We start from the raw sequence: 27,593 nt of genomic DNA on the forward strand, positions 1-27,593 counted from the left end.
CACCTGTTCTTTCTTGAAACTCTTTTGTCCATTTCAAAATTTGTGAGTTTGGAATATGTGCCCTCCTTTGTGCTGAACATTTTATATTGATTTTATGTACCCCATATAATCCTCACAACTCTCTTAAATAAGTGCAATTATTTTTGCCCATTTTATAGAGCATAAAATTTTATACACTTCCTACAGATAAGGTGGTCAAGAAGCTAGAATTTGAATCCAGAAAATCTGATCTCAGCACCGACCCCTATCATGACACTACCCAGCCACCTGCCTAATAATTCCTTGACCAGCAACCCGGGATAACAACTAGTNAGGACTTCACTGATGATCTTAGAAACCATGGCTTAAATAGAGTGATGTGTGAAATCCAAACCACAAGAGACTTAGGGGAGAATGGGGAGAGAAAGAGGTGAAGCAACAAGGATAATCAGTATTTTAAAAGGGCTGCAAAGAGGGCAAAGGTCAGTAATTTAAGAGCAGATTGAAGGTTATTTTTAGAATAGGGAAGATGTAAGCATATGGGTAGATTGAACGCAAGGATTAAGTAGAGTCATTCTGAGGATGCAAGGAAGAACAAGGATGGCTGATGAAATACAATCATGAAATACGGAAGAGGCTGTGATCACGACCACAGATGTGTTGGTCTTTGCGAAGAAGAGAATTTCACCCAGGTCAAGAGACAGGGGTCAGCGAAAGGGATTTTTCTTTCATGTTTCCAGGTTTACTAAATATCTGACATCTAGCTCAGAGTAGACATCAGCTAATGCCCTTTTACTTTTCGTCCACAAAGATTTCTGCCTTCTAAGCAATAGGACATGCCATATTCTTTTGGTAATCCTCCAATTAATATGTAATGTTTGCTATCTGAGGCCAATAGTCTTTTTGTTTTCGTATTTAGCTTTTGCTGAGAAAATCTGGTCCCTCTGAAAAGTGGCTATCCACTTTCTGTAGGTTATTCTGTATTGGGGTTTTGGTTTCTGTACTTTATTCTGTAGTTAAGCAAAGCAACTCTACTGGCCTTTCTGGATAAGAATTCATATGTGAAAATTGAGAAGAAAGTCATACCAAGATGTGCCAAAATCAAAATGACATGCTAGCATCCATTTAGCTAATGCCTAATCATTTGTAGCTCCACATGAATATCTAACCTTTCAATACTGAAAAGGCCTAAGATAAACATTCCTCCTATTACTTACATACTCACTGCCTTACTCCAGGCGAGCCAACCTAATCTTGGCTCCCTCTCCTCCTTCCTCCTACTCCAGCCTCCAGACGTGTCTCTACGCAGACCCTCCCATGCCAGCAATAGCCACCTACCAACCATCTGCCAAGCTGCCTTCCTGCCCTCATTCATCTGAAGATTTTTCTTAAATCCCACCCCATCAGGAAAACAACCTCAATTTGTGGGCAGGAACATGAGTCTGCCTCAGGAGTATAAAGTCAAGTGTTTCTATAAAGCATTTTAATTTTAACTCTTTCAATCTGTACGATAACATTATAAGGTATTATTGTACCCATTTTACAAAGGAGGAAATTAAAGCTTAGAAATGTTAAGTGGTTTATCCGTATATCCTTAGACAGTAAAGGTCAGAGTTGGAGCTCAAATAGAAGTCTTCTTTTTTTTTTTTAATATTTTTATTTATTTCTAGGAGAGAGAGAGAGACAGCGTGAGCAGGGGAGGGTCAGAGAGAGAGGGAGACACAGACTCTGAAATAGGCTCCAGGCTCTGAGCCGGCAGTCAGCACAGAGCCCGACGCGGGGCTCGAACCCACGAACCGCGAGATCATGACCTAAGCAAAAGTAGGACGCTTAACCGACTAAGCCACCCAGGCGCCCCTCAAATATAAGTCTTCTAAGTCCTGCTGATATAAATTGTTCTTAAAAGGCAAACATGTGTGATACATTCTATTCAAGGAACATAAGGGATATTCAAATGATTGTGCAAGTGCCCTATGAGCTCATAATAAATATTAAATCTACTCATCTACAAAATCAATTGGCTTCATGAAACAGTAAACTAGAAGCAGGAAGCCACTTTCTAGGAGTGAAGGGCTTCACTACCAACTTTACTGAAGCAACACAGAGCACTACTTAGTGTTTCAATTTGCAAAAATGCAATAAAAAGCTCAGCTAAATCTCTAGGCAGGTTTATAAGTAAATAATAAACATACAAGATACATGGGATGCCTTTATGATGCCTCCAAGGTGCAAATGATCACAAGGGAAAATCAACAATGAGTGCTCAAGAGAAAGCAGCAAATATTGAACACATTTCAGCCAAGTCGTTTTCATTAAATTTTCATGCTTTCAAAAGATATTCATGAGTATCTAGTCTATGTCAGTCAGTGGATAAGATTCAAGAGTTAGCAACTAAATGAAGTCCAGTCCCTGTGTTCTAGAAATTCCTCTCTGTCTTCAAACTTCCTGCTATGACAAACTCTGCTCTGATTTTTGTTTCTGGTCATTTTTTGAGGATGGATCATTTCCTTTAGGCTGGTTCTCTGTGACACTTCAGGTGCTCCCACAGGGCTGACTCCCTAGTCTATGGAGGGTAGCAAACAAAGTTACTACAAAGCTTGACATCACTTTGCAAGCCCTTTTTTGATGCTAGAGCCATCTATCTACTCTATATATCACCTGCCAGCAAGTTCTCCTTCAAGGTCTATGATTGGGTCGAGAAAACATTACGGCTGTCCCACGTTGCCATACACAACATGAACCAGGTACACAACATAAAGATTTTCACTGTTCTGACAATAATGAGATGGTCAAGGGGCGCCTGCATGGCTCAGTTGGTTGAGCCTCCAGCTCTTGATTTCGGCTCAGGTCATGATCTCACAGTTTGTGAGTTTAAGCCCCACTTCAGGCTCTGTGCTGACAGTGTGGAACCTGCTTGGGATTCTCTCTCTCAAAATAAATAAATAACCTTAAAAAAATGAGATGGTCAATGTCTTCATACCACTTGGTTGGTGGCTCTTAAGTTTCATGGATTTAATCACATGACATATCATAGGCTCAAAGTCACATTTATATTGGGCCAGATCCTACTTATCTTTGGCAGATAATAAAAATCACAGTCACAAATAGATGATTTCACAGAGAAATAGAAATTTCAATAAAGTAGAACAAAATATGATAAAGATTTTAAAAAAGGGACAGTGCAGGACTTCTAGAATGGTGTGTTAAGGCCCTCCATAAAAGCATGGCAAAAATTATTGAAATAAAATTTTCAAGAACTCTGGAAATTAATCAAAGACTTTCAACAATCTGAAAAGCATTTGTTCAATAGACACTATGAATCTTGGTAAGAACAGAAGGGTTTATGTACTGTAACTTGATCTACTTCCATTTTTCTCTCCCCCGCTCTACAATAGCCTTAAACGCCAGCAAACTTGCAACCATGTTAGCTGTGAAAAACAACAGGAAGGCAGTCTACATCCTGATACAACACAGTCAAACCACTGAAAGCCAAAACAAGGAAAGAATCCTGAAAACCACAAAAGAAAACAACTCATCATATACAAGGAAGCTTCTATCAAATTAAAAGCTGACTTATCAGCTGACTCAAAGAGCTGAGAAAAAAAAAACTGTCAAGGAGGAATTCTATATGGAAATTAAGACATTCCCAGGTAAAGAAAAATGAGAGAATGCATCATTAGCAGAAACTACCCTACAAGAAATACTACATGGAATGTATTAGGCTGAATTGAAAGGACACCAGAAGTAATTCAAACCCACACCATCAAGAAAGTTAATAAAAGGCAGCCCCCAAAATAGGAGAAAATATTTATGTCATATATGTGATAAGAGCTTCATATCCAGACTATGTAAGAACTCTTAAACTCATTAGTAAAAAGATAAGTAATCCAATTAAAATGAGCAAAGTATTTGAAAGGACATTTCTCCAATGAAGATATAGAAACGCCTAAAAAGCACATGAAAAGCTACTCAACGTAATTAGTCATTAGAGAGATTTAATATCAAAACCACTATGAGACACCGCTTCACATCCACTAGGATAGTTAGAATCAAAAGACAGACAACTGACAAATGTCTGTTGGAAGGTGGAAAAATAGGAATCCTCGTATATTGCTGGCGAGACTGTACAATTGGTTCAGCCACTCTGGAAAAGTTTATCACTCTCTTAAAATGTTAAACATTGAGTTACCATATGATACAGCAATTCTACTCCTAGGCACCTACCCTAGAGAAATTACAGTTAGTTGATCCTTAAACAATGCAGGGGTTATGGGTGCCAACCTCGTGGTAAACTGCATATAACTTGTGACTCCCTCAAAAACTTAATTACTAATAGCCTACTGTTGACCAGAAGCCTTAACTGATAACCTAAGTGGTCAATTAATATATATGTTGTATGTCACACACATTATATACTGTATTCTCACAATAAAGAAAATGCTTAGAAAATCATAAAGAGAAAGTATATTTATAGTACTGTAAAAAAATCTACATATAAGTGGACCTGCACAGTTCACATCAGTGTTGTTCAAGAGTCTATTGTACAACATGTAACCATATAAAAATTTACACATGGATGTTCATAGCAGCATTATTCATAAGAATTATCCATACTAATAGCTAAAAGTAGAAACAATCCAAGGGTCTATTAGCCGATGGGTGGACAAATAAAATATGATATATTCATATAATGGAATACTGCATAGATACTGAATAATAATACTGGATAATAAAGGATAGATACTCAATTCTTAAAGCTAGAGAATAGAGAGTTGCTGTTAATGGGTCTGGGCTTTCTTTCTGGGAAGGTGAAAATACTCTAAAACCAAATTGTGGTGATCATTGCATAATGCTGTGAATATACAAAATCATGAGTTCTACACATTAAATGGATGGATGTATGTAAATTACATCTCAATAAAACTATTTTAACAAAATGTTAAGAAATGAAGATAACTTGCACAGATCCACAGTCACATACTGCAATTTGAAAAGAGGTACTAAATATTTTTAATTAAAAGATATTAAGCACTATGCATGGCTGAAATAAATACCATGATTTGGGGGGGGTTGTAGTAATTATTTAATAACAATTAAAATTTACCAATTGCTTACTATGTCCTTCCAGGCACTGTGCTATACAAATTAGACACTTTTACAAAGTATCAGCACTTTGTCAGAATGGGTCAAGAGTAATCCCATCTCAAGGGCACTGGATGGCTCAGTCAGTTAAGCATCTGACTCTTGATCTTGGCTCAGGTCGTGAGCTCATAGTTCGTGAGTTTGAGCCCCATGTCAGATTTTGCACTGACAATGCACAGCCTGCTTGGAATTCTCTCTCTCTCTCTCTCTCTGTCCCCACTCTATTCACGCTCTCTCTCTCTCAAAATAAATAAATAAACTTTTAAAAAAAGTAATCCCATCCCTCAGAATTTGTCATATGGAGATAAAAGGCTTTGGTTAGATAAAAAAAAGAACCTAAGGTAAAAATACATTCATTATGACATTATAATAATAAAATCCTTAAAGCCATTTAAATGTCCAACAATAGCAAAAACTATAGCATATGGCCAATTTCATATATTCCATATTTGATCAATAAAGATTATGGTTCAGAAGACTGTGTAGTCCCTTACATAAATAAGGGACAACAGAATTGCTTGCTACAATATTAAGAGTAAACATCTATTGAGTCTTTTAGGTACTGCACTAAACACTTTAAAAACGTTTTTTTAATGTTTACTTTTGAGAGAGAGACAGACAGAGCATGAGCAGGGAGGGGCAGAGAGAGAGGGAGACAGAATCAGAAGCAGGCTCCAGGCTCTGAGCTGTCAACACAGAGCCTGATGCAGGGCTCAAACTCACGAACTGTGCGTGAGATCACGACCTGAGCTGAAGTCAGACGCTTAACCAACTGAGCCACCCAGGGGCCCCTAAACATGTCACATATACGAATTCATTTTAAGCCTCGTGATAACCCCTTGAGCTAAGAGGTATGGAGGCACACAGCAGTTGTCAAGGTCACCGTGTCAGTAAGTGGTTAAGTCAACATTTAATTCTTGGCCATTTGTCTCCTCAGACCATGTCTTAGCCATCATACTCAATGGATATGGATAAGGACTAGAGAAGATATTCAACAATGGAAATATTGCTTGATGGTAGAATTAGGAGTAAAGTTTTCCACTCTGATTGTAAAAATATTCTGGAGTTCATATACTTTTTACCTTTATATACAAAAAATGATGAAGAAACAAAAAATCTTATATCCCTGTTACCACACCCATTTACATCTCTACTCCTATTACCTCTTGGGATAGAAGATTTCATGTCTGCCAAGAAAATGTAATGCAAATACAATATCAGAACGAAAATGGTCTATTCCATCTTAGAGAATGTGTATCATACTACACCTTAGCAAGCAAGTCATAGCATGCCAATTTTACCTTGAATATATCTGCACTGCTAGAGTTAAACAGCTGGTATTTCCCAGATCCCAAAATAATAGGACCTGAACATGTCACTTCTCCATAGACGTACAGGGATACTGTTGCTGTGGTGCCGGCATTTTCAAGATCCCCAGTGACAACGGTCACCTTCCAATCTCCTTCTGCAAAGGAAAAAAGAAATTTTTTAAAAAAAGGAACTTAACGGAGGACAGTGGGGGAGAAGAAGGGGGGAAATAGTGGGGGAGAGGGAGGGAGGCAAACCATGAGAGACTCTTGAATGCTGAGAACAAACTGAGGGCTGATGGGTGTGGGGGGAAGGGAGAGATGGGCATGGAGGAGGGCACTTGTGGGGATGAGCACTGGGTGTTATATGGAAACCAAATTGACAATAAACTATTTAAAAATAAAATAAAGGAAAGGAAAGGAAAAGAAAGGGAAGGGAAGGGAAGGGAAGGGAAGGGAAGGGAGGGAGACAATAAAATAAAATAAAATGAAATAGAAAGAAATTGTGGAAGAAAACCATATTAATATTAGGAAATGAGGAGTTCTACTTAATCTGCTTAATTATGAAATGAATAATTTGTGAAATCAAGAAGTATTAAAATCATTGCTAATCATGGACTCCCTTTTGGCAACTGGCGTGTGGAAAAGTCTTAGAAATAATAGAGCATTTTAATCACAAAGCAAATAAGCAGTAAGCTTTATAGGACAGCAGATATTTTAGGGAAAAACGTTAAACTGGGAACATTTAGTAGCAGGTGATTGCCCCGAAGGTTTAGGAGTTTATCACTGTCAAACCTTCGGGTGGGAACTGGTGGCAGACATATTGAGAACCCAGCATTAAGGCAGGATCTGCACTAGGGAACAGCCTGGTCAAACCGGGCTTGGCGAGTCTAGCAGAATTGTGGTGAGGAGGTGGAAACCCTGAAAATAAAACGAGAAGAGCTAAAAATCTTTTCAGGAAAATCTGCTGGTGTCCTCTCAGGGTTGCAAGGAACCAACAACTAAGGAGGAAAATACTGTATGTGGGGCCTAGCAGAACTGGGCGGGAGATGTTGAAGAAAAGACCATGCGTCCCGTCAGCTGAACGGGTCATGGCGATGCTGTCAGCACAGGGGGTGAAACAAGCAGAGCATGACAGAAAATATCTTTGTCAACGATCTACAATTGTTCTGTGATAGATTTAGATGGGAAAACAAATCGAGACAGTATTTATTTCATCATTTGGTGCACTTTGGAACAACGACGTCATCAACCCCAAAACAGTGAAGCCCATACCATGTGGTCAAGTGAGACAGAGGACAGTCCTGTCCCCTAGACCTCAACGTAGGGCACGCATCTCATCACAACTGATTCTGGGTTGTGAGGACAATTTAAAGATGTCTTTGTTGTTACTTTCAAAGCCTCCTCAATACTGCCTAGTGAGTATTTACTCCATTTTCAAAAGGTGATGAAGACCCACCACCATTCTAAATATCTGAGTTCTCAGTAAGTCCTCCACTCAGAGGTTGTCTTTCCTTTTCTTACATAATGCCACTCTTCCCAGCCCCTAATCCATCTGCACAGATCCCTCAAACATCTCCAATCAGTTTGACAAAACTTGCATCAAGCAGATTTTGAGTCATGTTACATTTGTTAATAAAGAGGGAAGTTCATTAAGCCTCGGTACCAAAATGCCAAAGGGGAGACACAACTCCCGGGGTGCACTCTGCGACCTCCCCCCGTGGCAAGTTTGCTCTGAGGAATTTCAGTTCATTTTCAGTGGGAAAATAGAAAACACAAACATTTCAAACTATACTCTCATTGAGAATCCCAGCATGATATTAATTCTTATAGAGAAGGCTTTCCACCTGCGCTTTGATGCATAATTCAAGAAGTTAAAGGATCTCTTTCCTGTTTTTAGATCTTCTTTCCTATCTCGTCCTTATCTCCTTCCCCTGCCATCTGGGCCTGCCCTGAGCTTTTTGTATCATGCCATCACAGGGAGAGGGACACAAAGGAGTTTGCATGTCAGCTTGGATCTCCTGTTTACTGAAACAGAGACAAATAACAACAAGCCATTGATTTATATAATGCTCCTGGATTCTTCCCTTTTGAAATTACCATTTCACCACATCAGGAGCTTTAAAAGTGGAGTAACCAGTGAAATGTCTTCTGCGGTGATTTTTTTTCTTTTATACTTTACTGTCAAGTTGCTTTTGATATAACAGCCAGTGCCCACCCCAACAAGTGCCCTCCTCCATGCCCATCGCCCCCCTTCTCCTCTCCCCCACCCCCATCAGCCCTCAGTTGTTCTCAGTATTCAAGAGTCTCTCAGCTGTGGTGATTTTTAAAATTTTCATTCTTCTGGGCATGATTTTCTTTACCACCACTGCAAAGAACTGAACTATTTTCCAGTCTTTTCTAGAGTATACTTTTAAAAATCTGATCATTTAAATTCTCTAAGAATTATGTTTCACTATCTAAAATACAAAATAGTTAGAAACATTTGTAGAAAATAACAGAGAGAAAAAATCAGTCTATATTTAAACTAAAAGCTCTACTGCCCTGTGAGAGTTTATTTTTATCAGAGCTAAAAATGTGTTTATAGTTTTTGTATCTCTTATTATGTGTCACAATTACAAGGTTTTTGTTCTCTAATTTTCTATTGTGAAACTATTTTTACCAAAAAATCAAAAGAACATGAGTTCAGATATTCTATGTGTCTCTTTTATTTCTTTCCTTAGGGTTGCTGTCTGTTCAACTCCAAGGAGTCATACCCCAAAATATTGTCATCTATTAACCCCTTCAGAAAATCACTTCTATTAACTCAAAGCTCCCAAAGGAAGAAAGAAAACCCCATGTAACTGAAATCTAAATATTTATCTTATATTTACCAGTGTTTTGAAAGGTTTCAAAAAGATTGTTGACTGACTGCTCTAAGCCATCCCTGAGCATCTATCTCAGGTTGCCCCATTTTATCTTTCAGTGACTCTAGAAGCTTAAATTTGGAAAGATACTATAATAGTTGCCTCCATTGGAAGAAATCCTGCTACAGAAGAAAGAAAATTTTTCTTGGACACTACATCCTAGGAGGATTATTTTTCTTCAGTGTTAAAAATGTTTTAAGTGCAGTCTAGATATGCTCTATGATCTCTAAATAACCCAACAATGAATTTAAATTTCTTGTCCATAATAAAGTAAGTTTTAATAGGAGCTTCCACCTTAACAATGAAAAGTATGGGTTCTGTCATTTACTATTCTTACATAGTTAAATGCAATCAGTACAGATAAAACTGAACTAGAAAATCCTGAACTTCAGGATATGATGGTATGGCAGCAGTTAGAATTCAACTAGTATTTGTCGACCAGCTGATTTACAAGTATTAAGTGTCCATATTATGTACAAGCATTGTGATAGATATTCAAAAAGCTCTCTAAGCGTCATGTGAGTCAAAGTATTTTTTTTTTTAATTTCTGAGAGAGAAGGAGAGAAAGAGAGAGAGAGAGAGAGCGAGAGCAGGGGAGGGGCAGAGAGAGAGGGAGACACAGAATCCGAAACAGGCACCAGGCTCTGAGCTAGCCGACAACACAGAGCCCAACGCAGGGCTCAAACCCACGAACCGTGAGATCATGACCTGAGCCGAAGTTGGCCGCCCAACCGACTGAGCCACCCAGGCGCCCCAATGTGAGTCAGATTATTAACCCACACTTGACAGTTTATAAATCTGAACTAATACCAAATTTACTGATCATTGACTGGCAAGCCATAGGCTAAGCATTCTTCCTTTGAAGAGATTACAGACTAGGGCTTGGCATATTATTGCCCACTGGCCAAATCCGGCCCCCTACCTGTTTCTGTAGTTTGTTTCACTGGAACACAGCCATGGTCATTTGTGTATGTATTTTCCATGGGTGCTCTTGTGCAGTAAAAGCAGAGCTGGGTAGTTGCAACAGGGAGCATATGGTCTGCAAAGCCTAAGAGGCATAGTATCACGCCCCTTATCATAAAAGTTTGCTGGCTCCTGCCCTGTATGATCGATAGAACTCAGAAATGTCCTGAGTTAGAACATGTGCTGGCCCAGACTTCACATGCAAGCTTTAACCAATGCAAGCACAGCTATCAAACTCCATTGATTTCCCAGTTTACATCCCAGGCTCCAGTCATGTCTCCTCCACTCCACAAATACCAGGTTCATTGACAATAGGCAATCTACACAGAATAGGCCTGGTATGGCTGCATTATTTAAAGGCCTGACCAATATTTCCCAATCCACTTGCCCTTTTGCAAAGTGACCATTTTCCCTCTCTACTAACAGGTGGAGTCTATTCTCCCTGCTTGAATTTGGGCTGCCCCTGACCATTCTAATGCAGCAAAGTGACATTCTGGGCCTTGTGAATCGAGATTGGTCTGGGTCTGTTTAGACACGCTCTCAGGACAGTTCCTCTTGGACCCCAGGAGTTGTGCTGTGAAAACCTAAGGCACATGGGAAGGTGCCTTAAGGAAGAAGGTAACTCCAGCTGAGATCCCAGTGTCCTCCACCGGTGGAATGGGTGACCCATCTTGAAAGTCCAGCTAGCCATAGCCTTGGCTGTCGGTGCAAATGCAGTACTAGTGGACTAAAGTCAGCCCAAGTTTCTGAGCAAGAATCACCTGACTGAGCCACATCGACCCACTGAAAGGTAATCGGTAATCAGTTACTGTTTTGACCCACTAAGTTTCAGGGCGGTTTCGTAGGAAGCAACGGAAAATTGGAAGAGCGGCTGAAAGCATCTCCGAGTTAAGAGCCCTCTGTTATCTTTTCACTTAGAAATACCATTAATGTTTCCACCAGGAGGTCTTATTCTTAGCATGTATGCAGGGGGATTTGACTGATGCATCTCCTTCATTTCCTAGGAAAAAGGGAAAAAATAGATTGCAAGTCTACTGTTAACTGTTTCCTCTCCAACATTTTCTTATTAATTGGAGGGTGACTTTCAGGAAGGCACGAGTGAGTTATTTTGGTGAGCAAAATCCCTATAGCTAGTGAAGTTCCACAGCCCTTCTTTAGATCTTAACAACTTATATTGACCTTATTCTGTGTATTCTTGTTGCAGAGGTTACATGCATTCAGCTTTGTAGCTCAGAAATTGACCCTGTTGTTGAATATAGAAACATCTGTGTCTAGACACATTTTCAGTTACTTGGCAACTACCCACTGAATACTCACAGAAATGTAAGGAGGATGCATGTGAATTAAGCTCTGACCGTGCAATTGTTATTTCGGCATAGTGAGGAAAAACACTCCTCATAGCTGCCAACCTTAACTTATCATAACGCGCAGGAAAAAACAATGGGCCAGGCATGCTTGGTCCGATGAAGCACCAGACAGCAAGCATACTCGTGTGACACCTGCTTTAACAGAGAAGGACATAATAAGATGCAGTGAGAGTGACAAAGCCTTGTGCACGTCTGCAGATCGCAGCCTCCCGCTGCTCTGATTACAATCACAGGCAGACCAAGACAGACTAAGAAGAACAAACCCAACATGCACCACGAAGCGTGTACTTGGCTCTCGCTTGGTGGAGAGGTGGAGCCTGTGACTGGGAAGGACGCAGGGGGACTGAGACGATTCAGGAACAGAAGCCCCCTTAGTGAACCTGATCCCCCCTCTCACGAAGCCCTGTGAGGCTCTCCCAGACTCCAGGTGACGAATCTAAGAATTCTATTCTACTCACATTCGCTTTTCTCCTCGAGAGAAGTCAGCACAAATAAAACTTTCTCCATCTTTACATCCATGGAGATATTTTCACATTGCTTATGGACTGGCACACTGGTCAAATGCTTAATTCAACTCTGTTCCTAACACTGGTACCCCCTGCCCACAGCACCCTCACGAAGCAGCCTCTGCCCTCTCAGAAGTCTCTCTCACACAGCCACTTTCCTTTGCACCATCCTTTAGCTATCTTGAAGGGCTTTTTCCTTCACCTGGAAATCACTTCCTCCAAGAAGCATTCCCAGACACACCTCCCAGTAACTAGAAAGAACCCTCCTCTCCATATCTCTATTGGACCCTGAACGCACTTCAACGCCGAGATCTATACACAAGAGCCATCTCTCTGGCCTTCCTACCCCTGTCTACCCACCCAGATGGTAAGCCCCTCAAAGGACAAGTCTGGGTCTTACGTGTCTGTATAAAACCCAGTGCCTAGTACAACCCCTGGCATGGAGCAGGCTCTGAAACAAAATGAAAGAGTGAACTACTTATAAAATATTTTGGGATCCATTAAGAGATATTTTGAAAGGCAAAGACTGCATGTGTGAGAAAGGCTATGCAAGGCATTAAGAATGCTCTAGCACAATATATAACTATTTCTCAACAAAGAACAAGTCCCTCTGATTAGGACTTCAGTCATTAAGGTCTTTTTGTACAAAGGACAAGGACATTGTTATTTGCCTCATAATTGGTCTTGTTATTAGCACAAAGAAAATAGAAAAAGTATTGACTTTATATCACCCAAATTTTGAAGGGCGTGTTAATATATTTCAATGAGATTTGGCAAGGATATTATAAATAGGACCAATTATTACTTTATCCTAATTTTCGATAATTTTATCTCCAAACAATTCTATGTATATAGACTCACAAATTCTTCAAAATGCAACCTCATAAGAAGATCATGAGATTTTTTTTAATTTTTTCAGTACTTTACAAATATTTTTATTCTTCCAAGAGACAACTATCATTAATCCTATTATACATACAAAGCAATAGAGAAATCATGTGCTCACTACCACAGAAGTGAGGATAAATTTGATACAGAATTAGAAATAGTTATGCTTCCTAGAATCAAATGATTTCAAACAATACTCCATTTTCTTCACTTTAAGTCTGAGGAAAAATCATCAAACACTATCAGAAGTGAATCTATTATATATTCTATGTTGATACTGGTTTAGGGTAAATGGTTTGCCATTTCTATGGCCTTGTTCATTACTTATTGCTGTGTGGCAGGGCAAAGGACACCCCAATTTACAGGGGTGAATACAGAAGAATCTGCAACTAGAGAGAGTTGATGGCCGCGGGGTATACTGCATGCTCCAGCCCAAATGCTCCGGCCATCGGACCACCCCCGAGATCATCGATATCTCGATGCTCGAGATCTTTGATATCTTTTATCACAAGGGAAAATGAAGCTTAAACATTACCACTTACTGGGTATGTGAGGGATACAGGCTCTGGTTACATATTTTATAGCTATTATTTTATCTAATCCTTACAGCAGCCCCTGTAGTTTCTGTTATTGCTTCTATTTTATAAGAAACAACCGAGGCACAGAGAAATGCAGAGATTTCCTCAAGCAATGCAGTGAGCAAGCGGGGCGGTCAAGGTTTAGCATCTGCACCATTAACCGCATGCTCAGTAGCCTCCCTGCATCTTGGAGCTGGTTATAAGTCACTGCCCAGTTAGGAGAACTGCTCTTCACAGGTTTACCGTGAATCCTCTGCCTCTCTGTGTAGTATATTCTATTCCACTTCAATCTCGATTCCTGACAGGCTGAATAGCAGAATGGCTGAGTGTCAAGCTTGTACAGGGTGCCTCAGTTTCCCTGAGGCCATCACCAACCTAGATTCCAGATTCTCATCAGTGGTGTTTCTGCCTTGTCCTTGTCCCCAATTCCCTTCAAATTCCCCTACTGGTCGTCTACCTTATCATGGCCAGGAACCTTAGCTTGCCCCTCTTTGGATATTTGCCAACAACGCTCAAGTACTTCATGCTGTGGCTTCCGAGCAACCTACTGGGTCTAAACCTACCTTCAGAACCACATCACTGGTGTCCTTAGGATAGCAGCTCATGAGCCTCAATTACAGAATGCATGTCTTGACTCACATATGCCCTCTACGTGAACCAGCCTCTATCAATTCTACTGCTGTAGTCATCTACTGATGACTCACAGACCTCACAAACCTACTAACTGTGAGATCATGACCTGAGCCAAAGTCGGATGCTTAACTGACTGAGCCACCCAGGCGCCCCTGACTACAGCTTTTTATGGGGGGATTTGGCAAGTTTCCAGGAGAGGAAATGGCGTTACAGAGTTTTAGCAAATAGAGCCCTCCACATCTACTTTTGCAGACCTGTCCATCGCAACATTCCTCAGCCCCCTTTTCCAACAGAATCACTATTCTCTAGGTCAGTGTTCTCAACTGGGGGCAATTTCTCCCCCCAGGAAACAGGTGGTGAAGCCTGGAGACCTTTGTCATGGTCACAGCTGGGGGCTGAGGGTTATCAGCATCTAGTGGGCACAGGTTGAGGGAGCTGCTAAACATCCTCTGGTATACTTGACAATTCCCCTCAACGAAGAATTATCCAGCTCAAAATGTCAATAGTCTCAAGGTTGAAAAACCTTGCCTCAGATTAAGAGTGACTTGATTATTCCCATTTTTATCCCAAGCTGCACTATGTTTTATGTGGAATATTGCCAACTATAAATTGGTTGAGAGTAGGCTCTCTGTGGTAATGTTTCTGCCTATCTGTTGGATATTCTGAGGATGCTGGGATCATATTATTGTTTTAGTGTCAAATCCATTATATTCAATTACTGCGTTGAATTATGGGTATTTTATCTCAGTCAGGAAAAGAGATGAGCAATCTTCTAGAATCCATACAGCATGAATGACTATCCAAACACTGACCATTTCCTGTCAGGACAAAACGAGGCAAAAGCCAAGCAAGGGGCATGGAAACATTGCATCGTTTCCCTGATTGCTCACTTAACTCTTCCTGGCAGACCCACATCGAAAGTTCTGGGCACCAAACAGTAAGTCACAGCTAATATCTAGCCTTGGCTGAGAATTCCTGTGACATCACCTTCTTCCTTTTGGTTTCAAAGTGTTGTCCCACATTGACTACTCTTTTCCCATTTAGCCCCACTGGAATTTGTTAACCAGGTTTCAGGCTATATAACTTGAGCATGATGAGGCAATTCCAGAAGTGGTTTCTCTGGCTCTCTGCTGCATACATCATGGGCACTTATCTGAAGCACTGACCCCTCAGACCCACCCAGGTTCTCAGGTGCCCACAGCTTATTTTTCTATCCAGAAAATGAGACTGACCAAACAGGTGGAAGGTTCTAACACAGGAGTTCAGGGGGTTACTTCTTTATCCACACAACTACCAAAAAACTGTGCCATAAATAATCAGAACAGGGAACAATTCAAAGCCATCTACACTTGACTTGGAATGCATGATGTTGTCATTAAATAGTTTATATTCTTCATTATGTTTAGGTGAATCCAATAACTATATTTCAATTTCTTTCCTAGAGCAGACACTCTTTGGGTAGACCTGAAGGCATGAACAGAAAACAGAATTGAGAAGAGAGAAAACATCTGAATAATCCAGAAGATCTGTCAAGCTGCTAATAATCATGCTACAGAGAGTTGGCTTTGCCTATAAGTAAATGAGTGCTCCCAGAGTTTCACAGTCCCTCAAGTCACAAACCCCTGAGAGCATGTAGGAAACTCAGCCCTTGAAAGGGAAGCAGTTTTGTATGTATAATGCTTAAGAGCTGAATGCCAATACCAGTTCTTTTCATTTACTGCTTGACTTAAGACAAAGTTCTGATACTCCTGAGCCAGTGTCTTTGGATGATATTTATAAAGCCCTGTCACCATAATGCCACTAAGTTCTGCATAAATTGAAAAAAAAAACTTTTTAGTACATTACTTCATTCCCAAGAAAGTAAGAAAAGTTCCCCACTGTCAAATAAAATAAGTAGTAGTAGTAGTAGTAGTAGTAGTAGTAGTAGTAGTAGTAGAGTAGTAGTAGTAAAGGGGCCATCAACAGAAATTGATCTCTAAGTCGCTAGCAATCGCTAAGTCTGGAGTTGCACTTAGAGAAATGTCAACACCCAGGCCAGGGGCTGGGGGGCTGGGGCCACACAAGGCTGGGAGCTGGACCTGAGACTTTGGAAGTAAGCCAAAAGCATCTACACCATTAGTGAAAGGTTGGGCTCCAAATATTCATTAGCGAAGGAATTCCAGTAGAAACCCGATCTGTCTCTACAAAGGTTCTGGGCAAAGAAAGGTTAATAAAGATAAAAACAAAAATAACAATAATCTCCCGGAGAGCTGAAAATATCTTTTCACTTGTGTCTGGAATAAGGTGAAAAGCTAAATATCTAAAAATAGAGCCTAATCAGCTAGAAAAACAACACAATGTAATAAATCCAAAGACACAGATGATATATACACATAACACATACATAAACACACACATTCTTAATGACTAGGGACAGTTAGGAGTGCCTTTAAAAAGAGTTGTACAGACCTTGGAATCAAACTGCTTGGATTCAAATTCTAAATTTGCTATTTGTCACCTGTGTCACCTTATGTGAGTTAAAACAAAACAAAACAAAACAAAAACTTGTGTATCCTTTACTTTCACCATCTGTAAATGGAATAATGATACTGTCTATCTCAAGGGTTATTGGTGAGGATTAATAAACATCTGAAACACTGAGACCCAACACAGTAAATACTATATGAGTTCACTATTAATGTTGCCATCTGCTTCTATTAATCTGCCACTGCTTCTATTCCACATTGTACCACAGACATAGATAGCATTTTGGGACAAGAAAAGGCATCATCATTCACATATAATGTGGCTGCCTTCACAGATCATTCAAAAAGCATGTGAACATTTATTAGTATTATGATTAGTATGTTTATTATTATATAATATAAATTTATTGGAATTTCATTTATTGGCTTACGATAATGGCTAACTCTAACTGTCATATAAAAGGCATTGCTAATAGACAGAAAATTCAATCCTGCAACGTACAAATAATATTATTCATGACCAAGTTCAGTCTAACTCAGAAATGCAGTTTTACCTATATGATAAATCATTTTACCTATATGAATTATAAATATTTATGTTTATAAGGTGTCAGGTTTGGGAAACAGGTCTTAAACAATTGTGGAAATTTATTAAAACAGCCTGGAGGTAATGATGGTACATAATTATATTTATTGTTGATCACCTCAAAATGAAATTCAATTAACTCAGTTGATGCCTTCTTTTCCTTTCTACCATTAAACTGAAAGAGCATATTGGTCTATTTTTTTTCCCCACTGCAGTTACATAGAAGGGCATGAATCACATAAACATGCCTCACGTACTTTCCAAATCTGGGCTGCATGTTTGCTCTTCGCCACTCATCACCACAATGTAACACTGCCTCATCAGAGCAGACCAGTTGACATCCCAAGGTTCTTTCCACACCATAAACTAGCTTATTCCTGCAACTATAAAACTACTAGTGTATTTCTAGAATCATATCCCAAGAAACATTAAAGATCGCATTCTTCGGAATTCAAAAATGAAATAAAATAAAAGACCATTCACAGACAAATAATGATAGCGTCCCATGAACTTAGGTCTGTGATTAATCTGAATTTGTACTAGAAAAAAAAATAAAGATATTTTAATTAGACCATAAAATTAAGCTAAAACCACAGAAATAACTATAAGAAAACATTTTGTATAGTTTGTTTATCAAAAGTAATTTTTAAAAAAGTTCTTAAAATGGATGGATCTACCAACCTCTTTGGTAAACACATCTGCTATTTAAGGCAATTTCATTCTATTTGGTATCACTGATGTTGATTACATGGTTACTATTATTAACAAAGGACTTTCAACATTTTCATCCTTATTTGAAATCTTCAGTTCAAAACTATTAGCCTATATTAATCATATATAATGAAGTCATCACCAAGTCCTGAGATTAATGGATAATTTTTCTATGGAGAGTGTCATTTCAAGTTTTATCACTTGCAGACTGATTGTAAAACACAGAGCTTTTGAGGTCCTTTCAAATCACTAAGAGATTCTAGAACAGTAGTAAAATTACACCCATATTAACAGTCTGACACCTGCACACTTGCAGAGCTTGCCCTCTGTGCATGCTTAAAAAAAAAAAAGTAAAAGCCAAAATACAGTTTCTAATACAATAAATGCAAATGCCAGTTATCAGAACGGACATAGTGTTTGCCTATCAGTGGCCACTGTACTACAGGACTTTATGAATATAATAACGTTAGCATATCCCTTGCCTCATTTCTTTATTTTTTAAATTTTTTTACTGTTCGTTTATTTTGGACAGAGAAAGAGACAGCATGAGCAGGGGAGGGGCAGAGAGAGGGAGACACAGAATCCAAAGCAGGCTCCAGGCTCTGAGCTGTCAGCACAGACCCTGATGTTGGGCTTGAACTCACGAACGTGAGATCATCATCTGATCCAAAGTTGGGTGCTTAACCGACTGAGCCACCCAGGCATCCCTCCTTTACCTCACTTCAAATTGCCACACAGTACAAACAGTTTTGGAAACATGAAGGTTTGTTCACTTAGTATGCACATTAGTAACTTGTATTTATCCGTGTCATTCAGATCAGCTTTAAAGTGTCAATATATTAATAAAACAATTGCAGATTGATTTGAAAATCTAATAGAAAAAGCTAATCTCAGAAGACTTAAAAAGAAAACTGAGAACCAATGTGGAAAATTAGTTTTTTTTAAAAAAGGACAATTAATGGAACTTAATCATTTGGAAATCATTTGGAAAATGATCCATATATTTAAATTATTGAAGGGAAAAAGCATTTGAGGCTAAAGTTACTTATCTTAGTTTCTTTATAAATCAAACCATGATATAATGCCTGTTTCTATATTCATTTTAAATATTTTTGGGTCAATAGTTTAAACTCAATAAGAATATACTAAAAATTGTACAAGGCAGGTAATCTTGAAACAGAAATAGATCATTTCAGATGATTAGAAGTGGCAACAACATTTACCATTTGCTTCCTCTTGTATTTTAGGATGATGATCTATTTGCATGTCTGCAAAAATAAAAGTGAAGTACAGTTAATAATAGATTTGTCTGATGATATTATAAGTGGGAGAAAAAGGGACGTGAGTTAACTCTTTAATGGTAGCAAATCCTTAGGTTGATTTTTAACTTACAGTCAGGCATATAATGTCACCAAGACACATCTTTATATCTGCTTTTATTTTCACTGTGAGAAATAACTATAAACCTGATAGAAAAGGGAAACTATCAAAAGGGACATTCTAGGGACAACTGGGGAATGTTGATGACATCTAGATGATGACATCTAGCTGTATCAAGATCATCTTGTAATATTCCATTGTATGTATGTGTGTGTATGTATGTGTGTGTATAGATATAGCTATATAGTGTACATATACATATATCTTATATCTTCTTTATTCATTCATCAGTTGATGGACACTTGGGCTATTTCCATAAAGAGAGAGAGAGGTAAACCAAGAAACAGACTCTTAACTAGAGAGAACAAAGTGACGCTTACCAGAGGGGAGGTTGGTGTGTGTGTGTGATGGGTTAAATGGGTGATGGTGATTAAGGAGGGTACATGGAGGAGCACTGGGTGTTGGATGTAAGTGATGAATCACTGAATTCTACTCCTGAAACCAATATTACACTGTATATTAACTGACTGGAATTTAAATAAAAACTTAAAAAAAATCATCTTGTATTTTCTTCTACTGAAGATTTCATTAATCCTCACCTTGAAGATAAAGTTCAACTTCTGAATGAATTATGCCCTGAGACATAAAAGGAAGCCATCTGAGGAAAAGAAAGAAAGAAGAGAAGAAGAAAGAAAATTAATTTTTTCTCAGTTTTTATAATAAGCTCAATTCTATACAAATTTTGAACATTAAAAGTAGTAACTATAAAAAATAGCTTTTTATAAAGTCAAACAATCCAGTCTACTGGGTACTCCTGATTGTGGTAAGAATGATATCATAACTGTGGCTTGAAGAATAGAACACATAAATTGCTAAACCTGCTAACTATCCACCTCTCCAGGCTTATCAGTTCTCAGTCACCACCCTCGTAAATGCCCCTGGGGCTCCAGCAGAGAATTGCTCCCCTTTCCCCCCAGCCCCACGCTGTGATGAAGGCAAGGGCTAGTCTAACACTGAGCTTGAACCTGGGCTAGGCTAGAAAGTATGCCCCTCCTGCTGGCACAGACAAAATAAGTTCCCTCATTTTAATACACCCTCTACGGAGGTCTCTATCTAGCTTTCACATGACTTCCTTTAATATCTTTTCCTCAGCATCTCAAAACATAACGGTATTACCTTAAAACTTGATGAAAATATTACCACTTCGGAAAATGTGCTTATGCTAAGTAATAGCTCATCCTGGCAACTTCCCTCTAAATCAGCCAAACCTCTGTGTTAGAAGCTCCGTGTCACAGAAAAAGCCAAGGCTAAAACTCAGAAAACCAACGTTATCGTTTTCTGGCTTTGTGACATTACCCTCTTCAAGCTTCCCTTCCTTGACTAAATCATCTGTCTCACAGAGCTGCTGTGAAGCTGAAGCGAACAGTCACGTACACATACTTTATGGACTATTAAGTGGTACATAAATGTTACTGTTATATCACAATAACCGCAGTTATTGTTATCTCGCATTCAAACACACTTCCATTCTTTCCACCCATCCGTCTATTCAATAAGTGTTTAGAAAGGGGGGACACAGGAAGAGCAATAGAAACAGGGAGGCTGAGCTGAAGGAGTTTCAGTGTGAAATGCGGAAATAGACACGTAAAGGTATCAACGTAGGAGTTGTAGGTGGATGTATAGAAATACTTGCAGAGATTGCAGAAACAGAAAAGGAGGCTGAATGGGGAAGGACAAAGGAATGAAGAACAGACAAGTGTCAACCAAGAGGCGATACTTGATCTGACCGGCAAACCAGAGACTGGGAAGGGCATCACAGGGAGAGAAAATAGCATTGTCTGTGTATAAGGTTCCACAAGACGGAAGCACAGGAGGCTGCTGGGAAGGATAAGGGGCCAGGGGGATGGACCCCGTGTGGGGGACACCGAAGGGGAGGCCCCTGGAGCTGCGAGTGTCGAGTGATTCAGAGGTGGGGCTGCGGGACTCCCTCCGCCACACCGGTCTTGAAATCAGCACGTGATGCTAATGGGTGGGGTATGGAGGTGGACGGTGTTCTACTCAGCTCTCGGGACAGCTCATCTCTCCATTTTTCAAAAGCTTTGAGAAAGCCCATTTCCCGCTGACCACTTTCGCTCACAGCGTTCTTTCCCTTTTCTGAAATCTAATAACACGTGTAACTTATTTTATGCATTTCTTTAGCCCCTGATGATGCAATTTTGCTTTCTTTTGGCTTATATATCCCATCTTTGCAGCCAGGCTGTTGTCTCCACAGTTTCCTTTTTATACCAGAACAAAAGAGGTCAACTTTATGTTTAAGAACACAGGCTTTGGACTTCGTACATGGTCAGACTGCCTGGCTCCACACTGCTTAGCGACTGATTAGCGGGCTTCATCTCTGTAAGCCTCGATTTCCTCATTTGTAAATTATAGATAATAAAAGCTCCTACACAACAGGGATACAAGATTAGATATACATAAATTTATCATGGTATCTGATGTGTGATAAATGGCCAATAAATATCCGGCACTACTGTATCTTCTCACTGCCAAACCTAGTAGTATGGACTCGGTGGGTGTTACAGCAAAAATATTTGGTGTGATTGCCGTGCCCCTGCTTTGTAAATATGCCATAAAGAAATAGGTTGTGAAAGCATCTCATCCTGGGGCAGACAGGGACTCCAGACCCATGCTTAGTCAATTAGTCTTAATATTTTCACACAAAAGATAAAGAAACCGTTATCAGATGGCCCCGCCAATAGAGGCTTCACAGTACCTATATGTTAAGCCCACCGGGGTATTTTGGAGCCCAAGCTGAAGACGGGAGAGAAACGCCTGGGTACAGAGAGAAGAAGCTGGTGTACAGAAAGAAGAATAAAGATGTTCAACGAAGAGACCCCGGGGAAATGCAGAGAGTGACTGGCTCTCTGATGACTTTCTAATTTATAATGTTTGACTTTACTTCTTATTGATGGCCTCCAGGTGAGCCACCTCCCAAGCTGCCCTCTGTAAAATTAATTTCAGTGAATTCCTCATCCTTGCAACCAAACCAGGGGTTATTGACGGACCAGATGAAAATTTAAAAGCCATACTCTCGTCTTGTCTTTTGTTTAGTCCATGCGTGGAAGATCCCTAGTATGGTTTCTCTCCCTCTCTCTCTCTCTTTAAGAAGATACTAGGCTACAGCAAGGTTGTGGCCCTGAAAGCTACCGAGACTTCTGGGTACTGGAAACCCACTAAAGTAATTCCCTCTAGTTTGCTCCAGGTTCAGCTTTCTTAACTTGAAACCAACAAGACTATTCACTCTTCATTCCCATCGGTCACCATAATTTCTATAAATTCTTTAAAAAATTGTTTTATAGTGTCATTAGATATTTATTCATGAACTCTTTCTAATTAATAGAACAAGATAAGTCTTAATTGCCGTGGATGATAGTTATTTACAGGACACACGTATTTTCTTCTGTATATATGCCTCTACATAGCTGCCTAGGCCTGTGTCCACACCCATCCCTTAATTTCTATCCCAGAATGAGCCACAAAAGAAACTGAGAGAATCAACCAAGACTAGTTGTTGAGGATTGTGAACCATGTTTCTGCATTAGGATGTGAAAACTCCCCCAATCCAGTGAACAAATGAAAATATTGGAGCAGTCTGGCTTGAGAGGGGCATGATGATATTAAAGAGATGGCATAGAAAGTAAGCACGAGGAGCCTGCTTGCCCAAGAACCCCACACACGTTTTGCAGCCACCAGCAGAAGCATGCTTAAATACCCCCAGGCCACCAGGGGCTTCGCCTTCCCATGGCTAGCTAGAAAATACAAACACAGAAATAAAAAAAATTTCTCTCTCCTTTTAAGATTAAAGTAGACAGCCATGGAATATGTGCACGTGATGTTGCCCTCAAACATGTGGGCTGTTTTTGGTGGGGAAGGGGGATAAAAAGGTGACATAGATTAGATTTTGTCTGAGATATATTTTAGGGATGGCAACCACTCGTTCACAGTGAAAATGGCAAAAGAAATACTCAATGCTTGGAAGAAGGTTCTACGTCTCCACCCCCATCCCAAAAAATGAGCAAGACTCATCTCTGCGCCTCATTCTGTCAGTTTCCACCATCACTGCTTGTCACTTCCATACTGAGGAATGGCTCAAACTGACAAAAAGGAGCCCAGAAATCTGCAGCAGCACAAATACATGCTCAGAATAGCAAGAAATGATTAATAGTGGCCTCTTTCAGGAGAAAAAAAAATCAGTAAAGTCAAGTGATTGCTCACTGTCTCATGATAATTTTTATTATTTTCTCCCTATAAAAATAGTATTTTACATTTCTGCATTTTATCAAAATTTCAGTGTTCTTTCTTATTGATCATTTCCCCTATTTTCCAGAAAGGGAATATAAAACTCTTAGTACATACGCTGAATTATTTTCAAAATAAACAAATACATAAACAATTTTTATTGACACACCTGAGGAGTGGGGGAACTCACGTAAAGGTGAGGAGACCTCTAACATTTCTTCCAATGCTTTTTATTAGTCTTCCCCCCCTTCCTGCCATTCCTTTTTCTCTTCCCCTTCTCTCAGCTTCTTCTTTCCTTCCTTCCTTTCTTCCTTCCTTCCAGCATTGGCCAAGTCTGTGCTTGGTGCAAGAAACCATGCTGGACAAAAAAAACCAAACGTATGAGGCCCTACCCTTAGGAACCTTATCATCAAGTACATGGAGACAAACACATTCATAAACAAGGAGAATGGATGATGCTGGGTGGTAAGTATTGCACAGAGATCTAAGTAAAGCTCTAGAGAACTGTAAAGAGAGACACCTCTGGCTGGGGAAGCAGAGAATGCTTCGTGGCATGGAGAGCATTGTATCCTAAGCCTTGAAGGATAAGGATTTCACTATGCAGAGGAAAGAATAGAATAAGCTAAGACATGGGAGGTAAGAGAGTATTAATGTCCCTGGAGAACGTCTAGGGAAGGGAGCAAAATGTGCTTTATTCAGGAGAATTAGAAGAGAAGCCTAGAAATGTTGTTGGGGAGACAGATGGGGTCAACTCATTTTACGTGTGACACTACAAATTAACACCTCACACATAACTGGCCTGTGGGTAACACTTCCCTTGTCCATGACGGTTATGCAAAAGAAGAGTGTGCCCTTTAAACCACGCTGTCCTGGCTCCTTTCTTGACCCTCTCCACAAATTCAGTCCCGTCCTATCTACAACTGAGTTTATGATTTATTCACACATTTTCATATTTAGCACACACTTCCTGAGCACCTACCACATTCTGTTATAAGTTGGTCCTATGCCGCTGAAGTTGTGGATTACCACCTTCCAAGGGCATGGACCTTCATATGTGATTTCCTTGAAAGAAACACCAGAAAATAAACACCAGAACTGGCACAGGCAGTTAAGCAGGGAAAGTGCTTTGTGAATGATGATGACGGAATGGCAGACAGGTGATTGCCAACCTTGCTTCTGTTTAAGGGCACCTACGGCAGCCCTGCAAGTGCCTGAGCCACAGAGATGAAACCACAGAGAATGTGCCCCTCTCTGCCAGACAGTGAAGACAGAAAAGTCCCTGTGGTGGTTAATCCACCAGGAACTTGGTAGTTTTTTAAGACTGAGATATCCTGATGTGGAGAAACGGGCACCCTCCTCCCCTGTTGGTGGGAATGTAAACTGGTGCAGCCCCTCAGGAAAACAGTGTGGAGGTTCCTCAAAAAATTAACAATACAACTCCCCTATGACCCAGCAATAGCACTGCTAGGAATTTACCCAAGGGATACAGGAGTGCTGATGCATAGGAGCACATGTGCCCAATGTTCATAGCAGCACTCTCAACAGTAGCCAAAACATGGAAAGAGCTTAAGTTTCCATCAATGGACGNTTGTTTATACAAATATGTATATGTTTTAGTGAGACTACGACACCTTTTAGATTCCATGTTCTAATTCCGAATTCTCCATTTAGCATGATTTGCCTCAGGGCTTATGGTGTCTTCATTCATGCATGCCCTTGGGTTCAGGTCAATAGGTATATAACTCTAAGCTATTGTATTCTAGGATATATGGTTGGGATTGAATAGAAATATAAGACTGATGCCCGAAATATAGAAATATAAGACATCAGTCTGACCTTAAGGAAGTCTTGTGAGAGCTAGAAGTCAGAGAGACATAAACACACAAACAGCACTGCAGGAAGTGAGTGCTGAGTTAACGTGACGCACTTTGGTAAAACAGGGAGGGAAGGACAGTTGGCCCAACCTGAAGCTTTAGGACAGACTCCCCAGTAGAGGGGACACACCTCTTGTTGATTGTAAGCAAGTGAGAGCCCAGCAGGCAGCAGGGGAGGAGCGGGAGTGCGGCAAACTCAGAAGGGACAGCACCCTCTGGGAGGAACACAAGGCCCCCCAGGGGTGGGGAAGAGCGCAGCCCATCCCGGGCTGTGCAAGGCCGGCACCAGCTGCAGAGGGTGCTATTGCGAGGGTGTGAGGCAGGTCTCGCCCACTCTGCTCAACTGCCCACCGCACATGCCTCCAGGGCTCACGGTTATTTTAATGGAGCAACAAACCCTGTTTTCGACAATCTGTAAGACAAGTTCGGGATTATGAAATGGGGGGTGCGGGCCTCAAAGAGAGGTGGCATTCCATGTACAGAAAGGCCCTGGGATTTGCTGATTGTCTAGTCTACCCATGGTGGAGATCTTTTAAAGTCTTCTTTTCTTCTACTTTTACACGAAGGAAATGATCTCAGCCTTCCTTAAAAAAAAAAAAAAAAAAAAAAAAAAAAATTCCTGACTAGAAATGAGGCTGGAACACTTTAAAAGTGTCAGCTGCGATATCAACTCTAAGGAACACTGTGCAGCACTGTGTCCTTATTCCTTAGGATAACACGCCTCAGGGTCACTCCGCCTATCTGGCCACACTCTGGTTTTGAGACGACAAAGCAGGTCATGCCGTTCTGCCTTGGCCAAGGCAAGACAGTTGTTCAAAATATCATTNCAAGTGCAAGTACGGAGCTCCTTACTTCTCCGCCATCTTGCCCCCTCTCTCTGTATTTAACTTTTCAATTGTTCATCCATAAATCACCTTCTATTTGGAACTGCCCTTTGGTGGGTCTTTATTTGAAATAACCTGGTCCCGCAAGCTACTGCCGATTTCCTTTCCCAAGCCAGTCAGGAGTAATGGAGGCCACACGGAGAGGTTCTTGGCCCTCATTGTCCTCAGGCTGAAGAACTTTGCTATTAACCATTTGTGAATCTAGGCCCTCCTAGCTCAAGTGGGTTATCAAACACAAGGTTCTATAAATGACATCGTTTCTATTAAAAGGTAGATACTAACTTCCTTTTGGTGATTTCATCATTAAAAGTCTATGCACACACACACAGATGTACAAGTTTGGTAACATACAGAGAAGTCTCTAATTAGATGCTAATACGTCTTGTGGTGGATAGGACATTGTGAGAGCCACTCAAATGGTGTGCTTGATTAAACAGGGTCCCCCAAATAGTCACGTTCACACAGAAGCTCAGAATTGACCTTATTTGAGACTGGGCTCTTGGCAGATGCTATAAATTAAGAGGAGGTCATCCTGGAACAGGGTGAGCCCTCGTCAAATGGCTAAGTCTTCATAAGAAGAGAAGTGACACAGAGACACTTACATAAAGAAGACGAACAGCCCTGTGACTGCAGAGGCAGGGATTAGAGTGACCCGCTCTATACCAACTAATGTCAGAGACTACAGGCACAGTCCCCTCACTGGGAGTGCTACGCGAGGCCTGGAAAGTTCGTTCCCCAGACGCTGCAGGGGAGCATGACCCTGCTGCTACCTGGATTTCAGGCTTCTGGCCTCCAGAACAAGGAGCAAATAGATTTCTCTTGCTTTAAGCCACCAGGCTTGTGGTGACTGATTACGGCAGTCACAGGAAACTAATACAGTCAATAAGACCATAGTTCATAGTCAGATGAACGTCTGCCTGCTTTAAACACACATTTTGCCCGCTCCACACTCAGACAGCCAAAGCTTCTGTGGAAAGGGCAGAAATTCAGTGGGGTGCACTCTTATCTATATGAAACGTACAAAATGCAGAAAAATAAAATCCTCAGGTATAGAAATAAAATACAACCATAAGGATGTGGGTGTTGGACTGAGGAGGAGAAAAGAAAAAAGAAAAGGAGCCGCGA

The 27,593-nt window shown here is 40.3% G+C and overlaps 1 protein-coding gene across 1 annotated transcript in view; it reads right to left on the reverse strand.

The window, feature by feature from the left end:
* LOC144226736 (lipoxygenase homology domain-containing protein 1-like) overlaps nucleotides 1–27,593 on the reverse strand; it is a gene marked incomplete at its 5' end in the record, with an annotated part of 224,823 nt that overhangs the window by 71,832 nt on the left and 125,398 nt on the right. The window contains 3 exon segments of the mRNA XM_077758257.1: nucleotides 6,423–6,586; nucleotides 19,255–19,299; nucleotides 20,011–20,069. Of these exon segments, the coding sequence (XP_077614383.1) occupies nucleotides 6,423–6,586; nucleotides 19,255–19,299; nucleotides 20,011–20,069 (268 nt within the window).

This window comes from Crocuta crocuta, unplaced genomic scaffold, assembly GCF_008692635.1.
Source record: "Crocuta crocuta isolate KB4526 unplaced genomic scaffold, BGI_CrCroc_1.0 scaffold338, whole genome shotgun sequence".
Classification (NCBI taxonomy): Eukaryota; Metazoa; Chordata; class Mammalia; order Carnivora; family Hyaenidae; genus Crocuta; species Crocuta crocuta.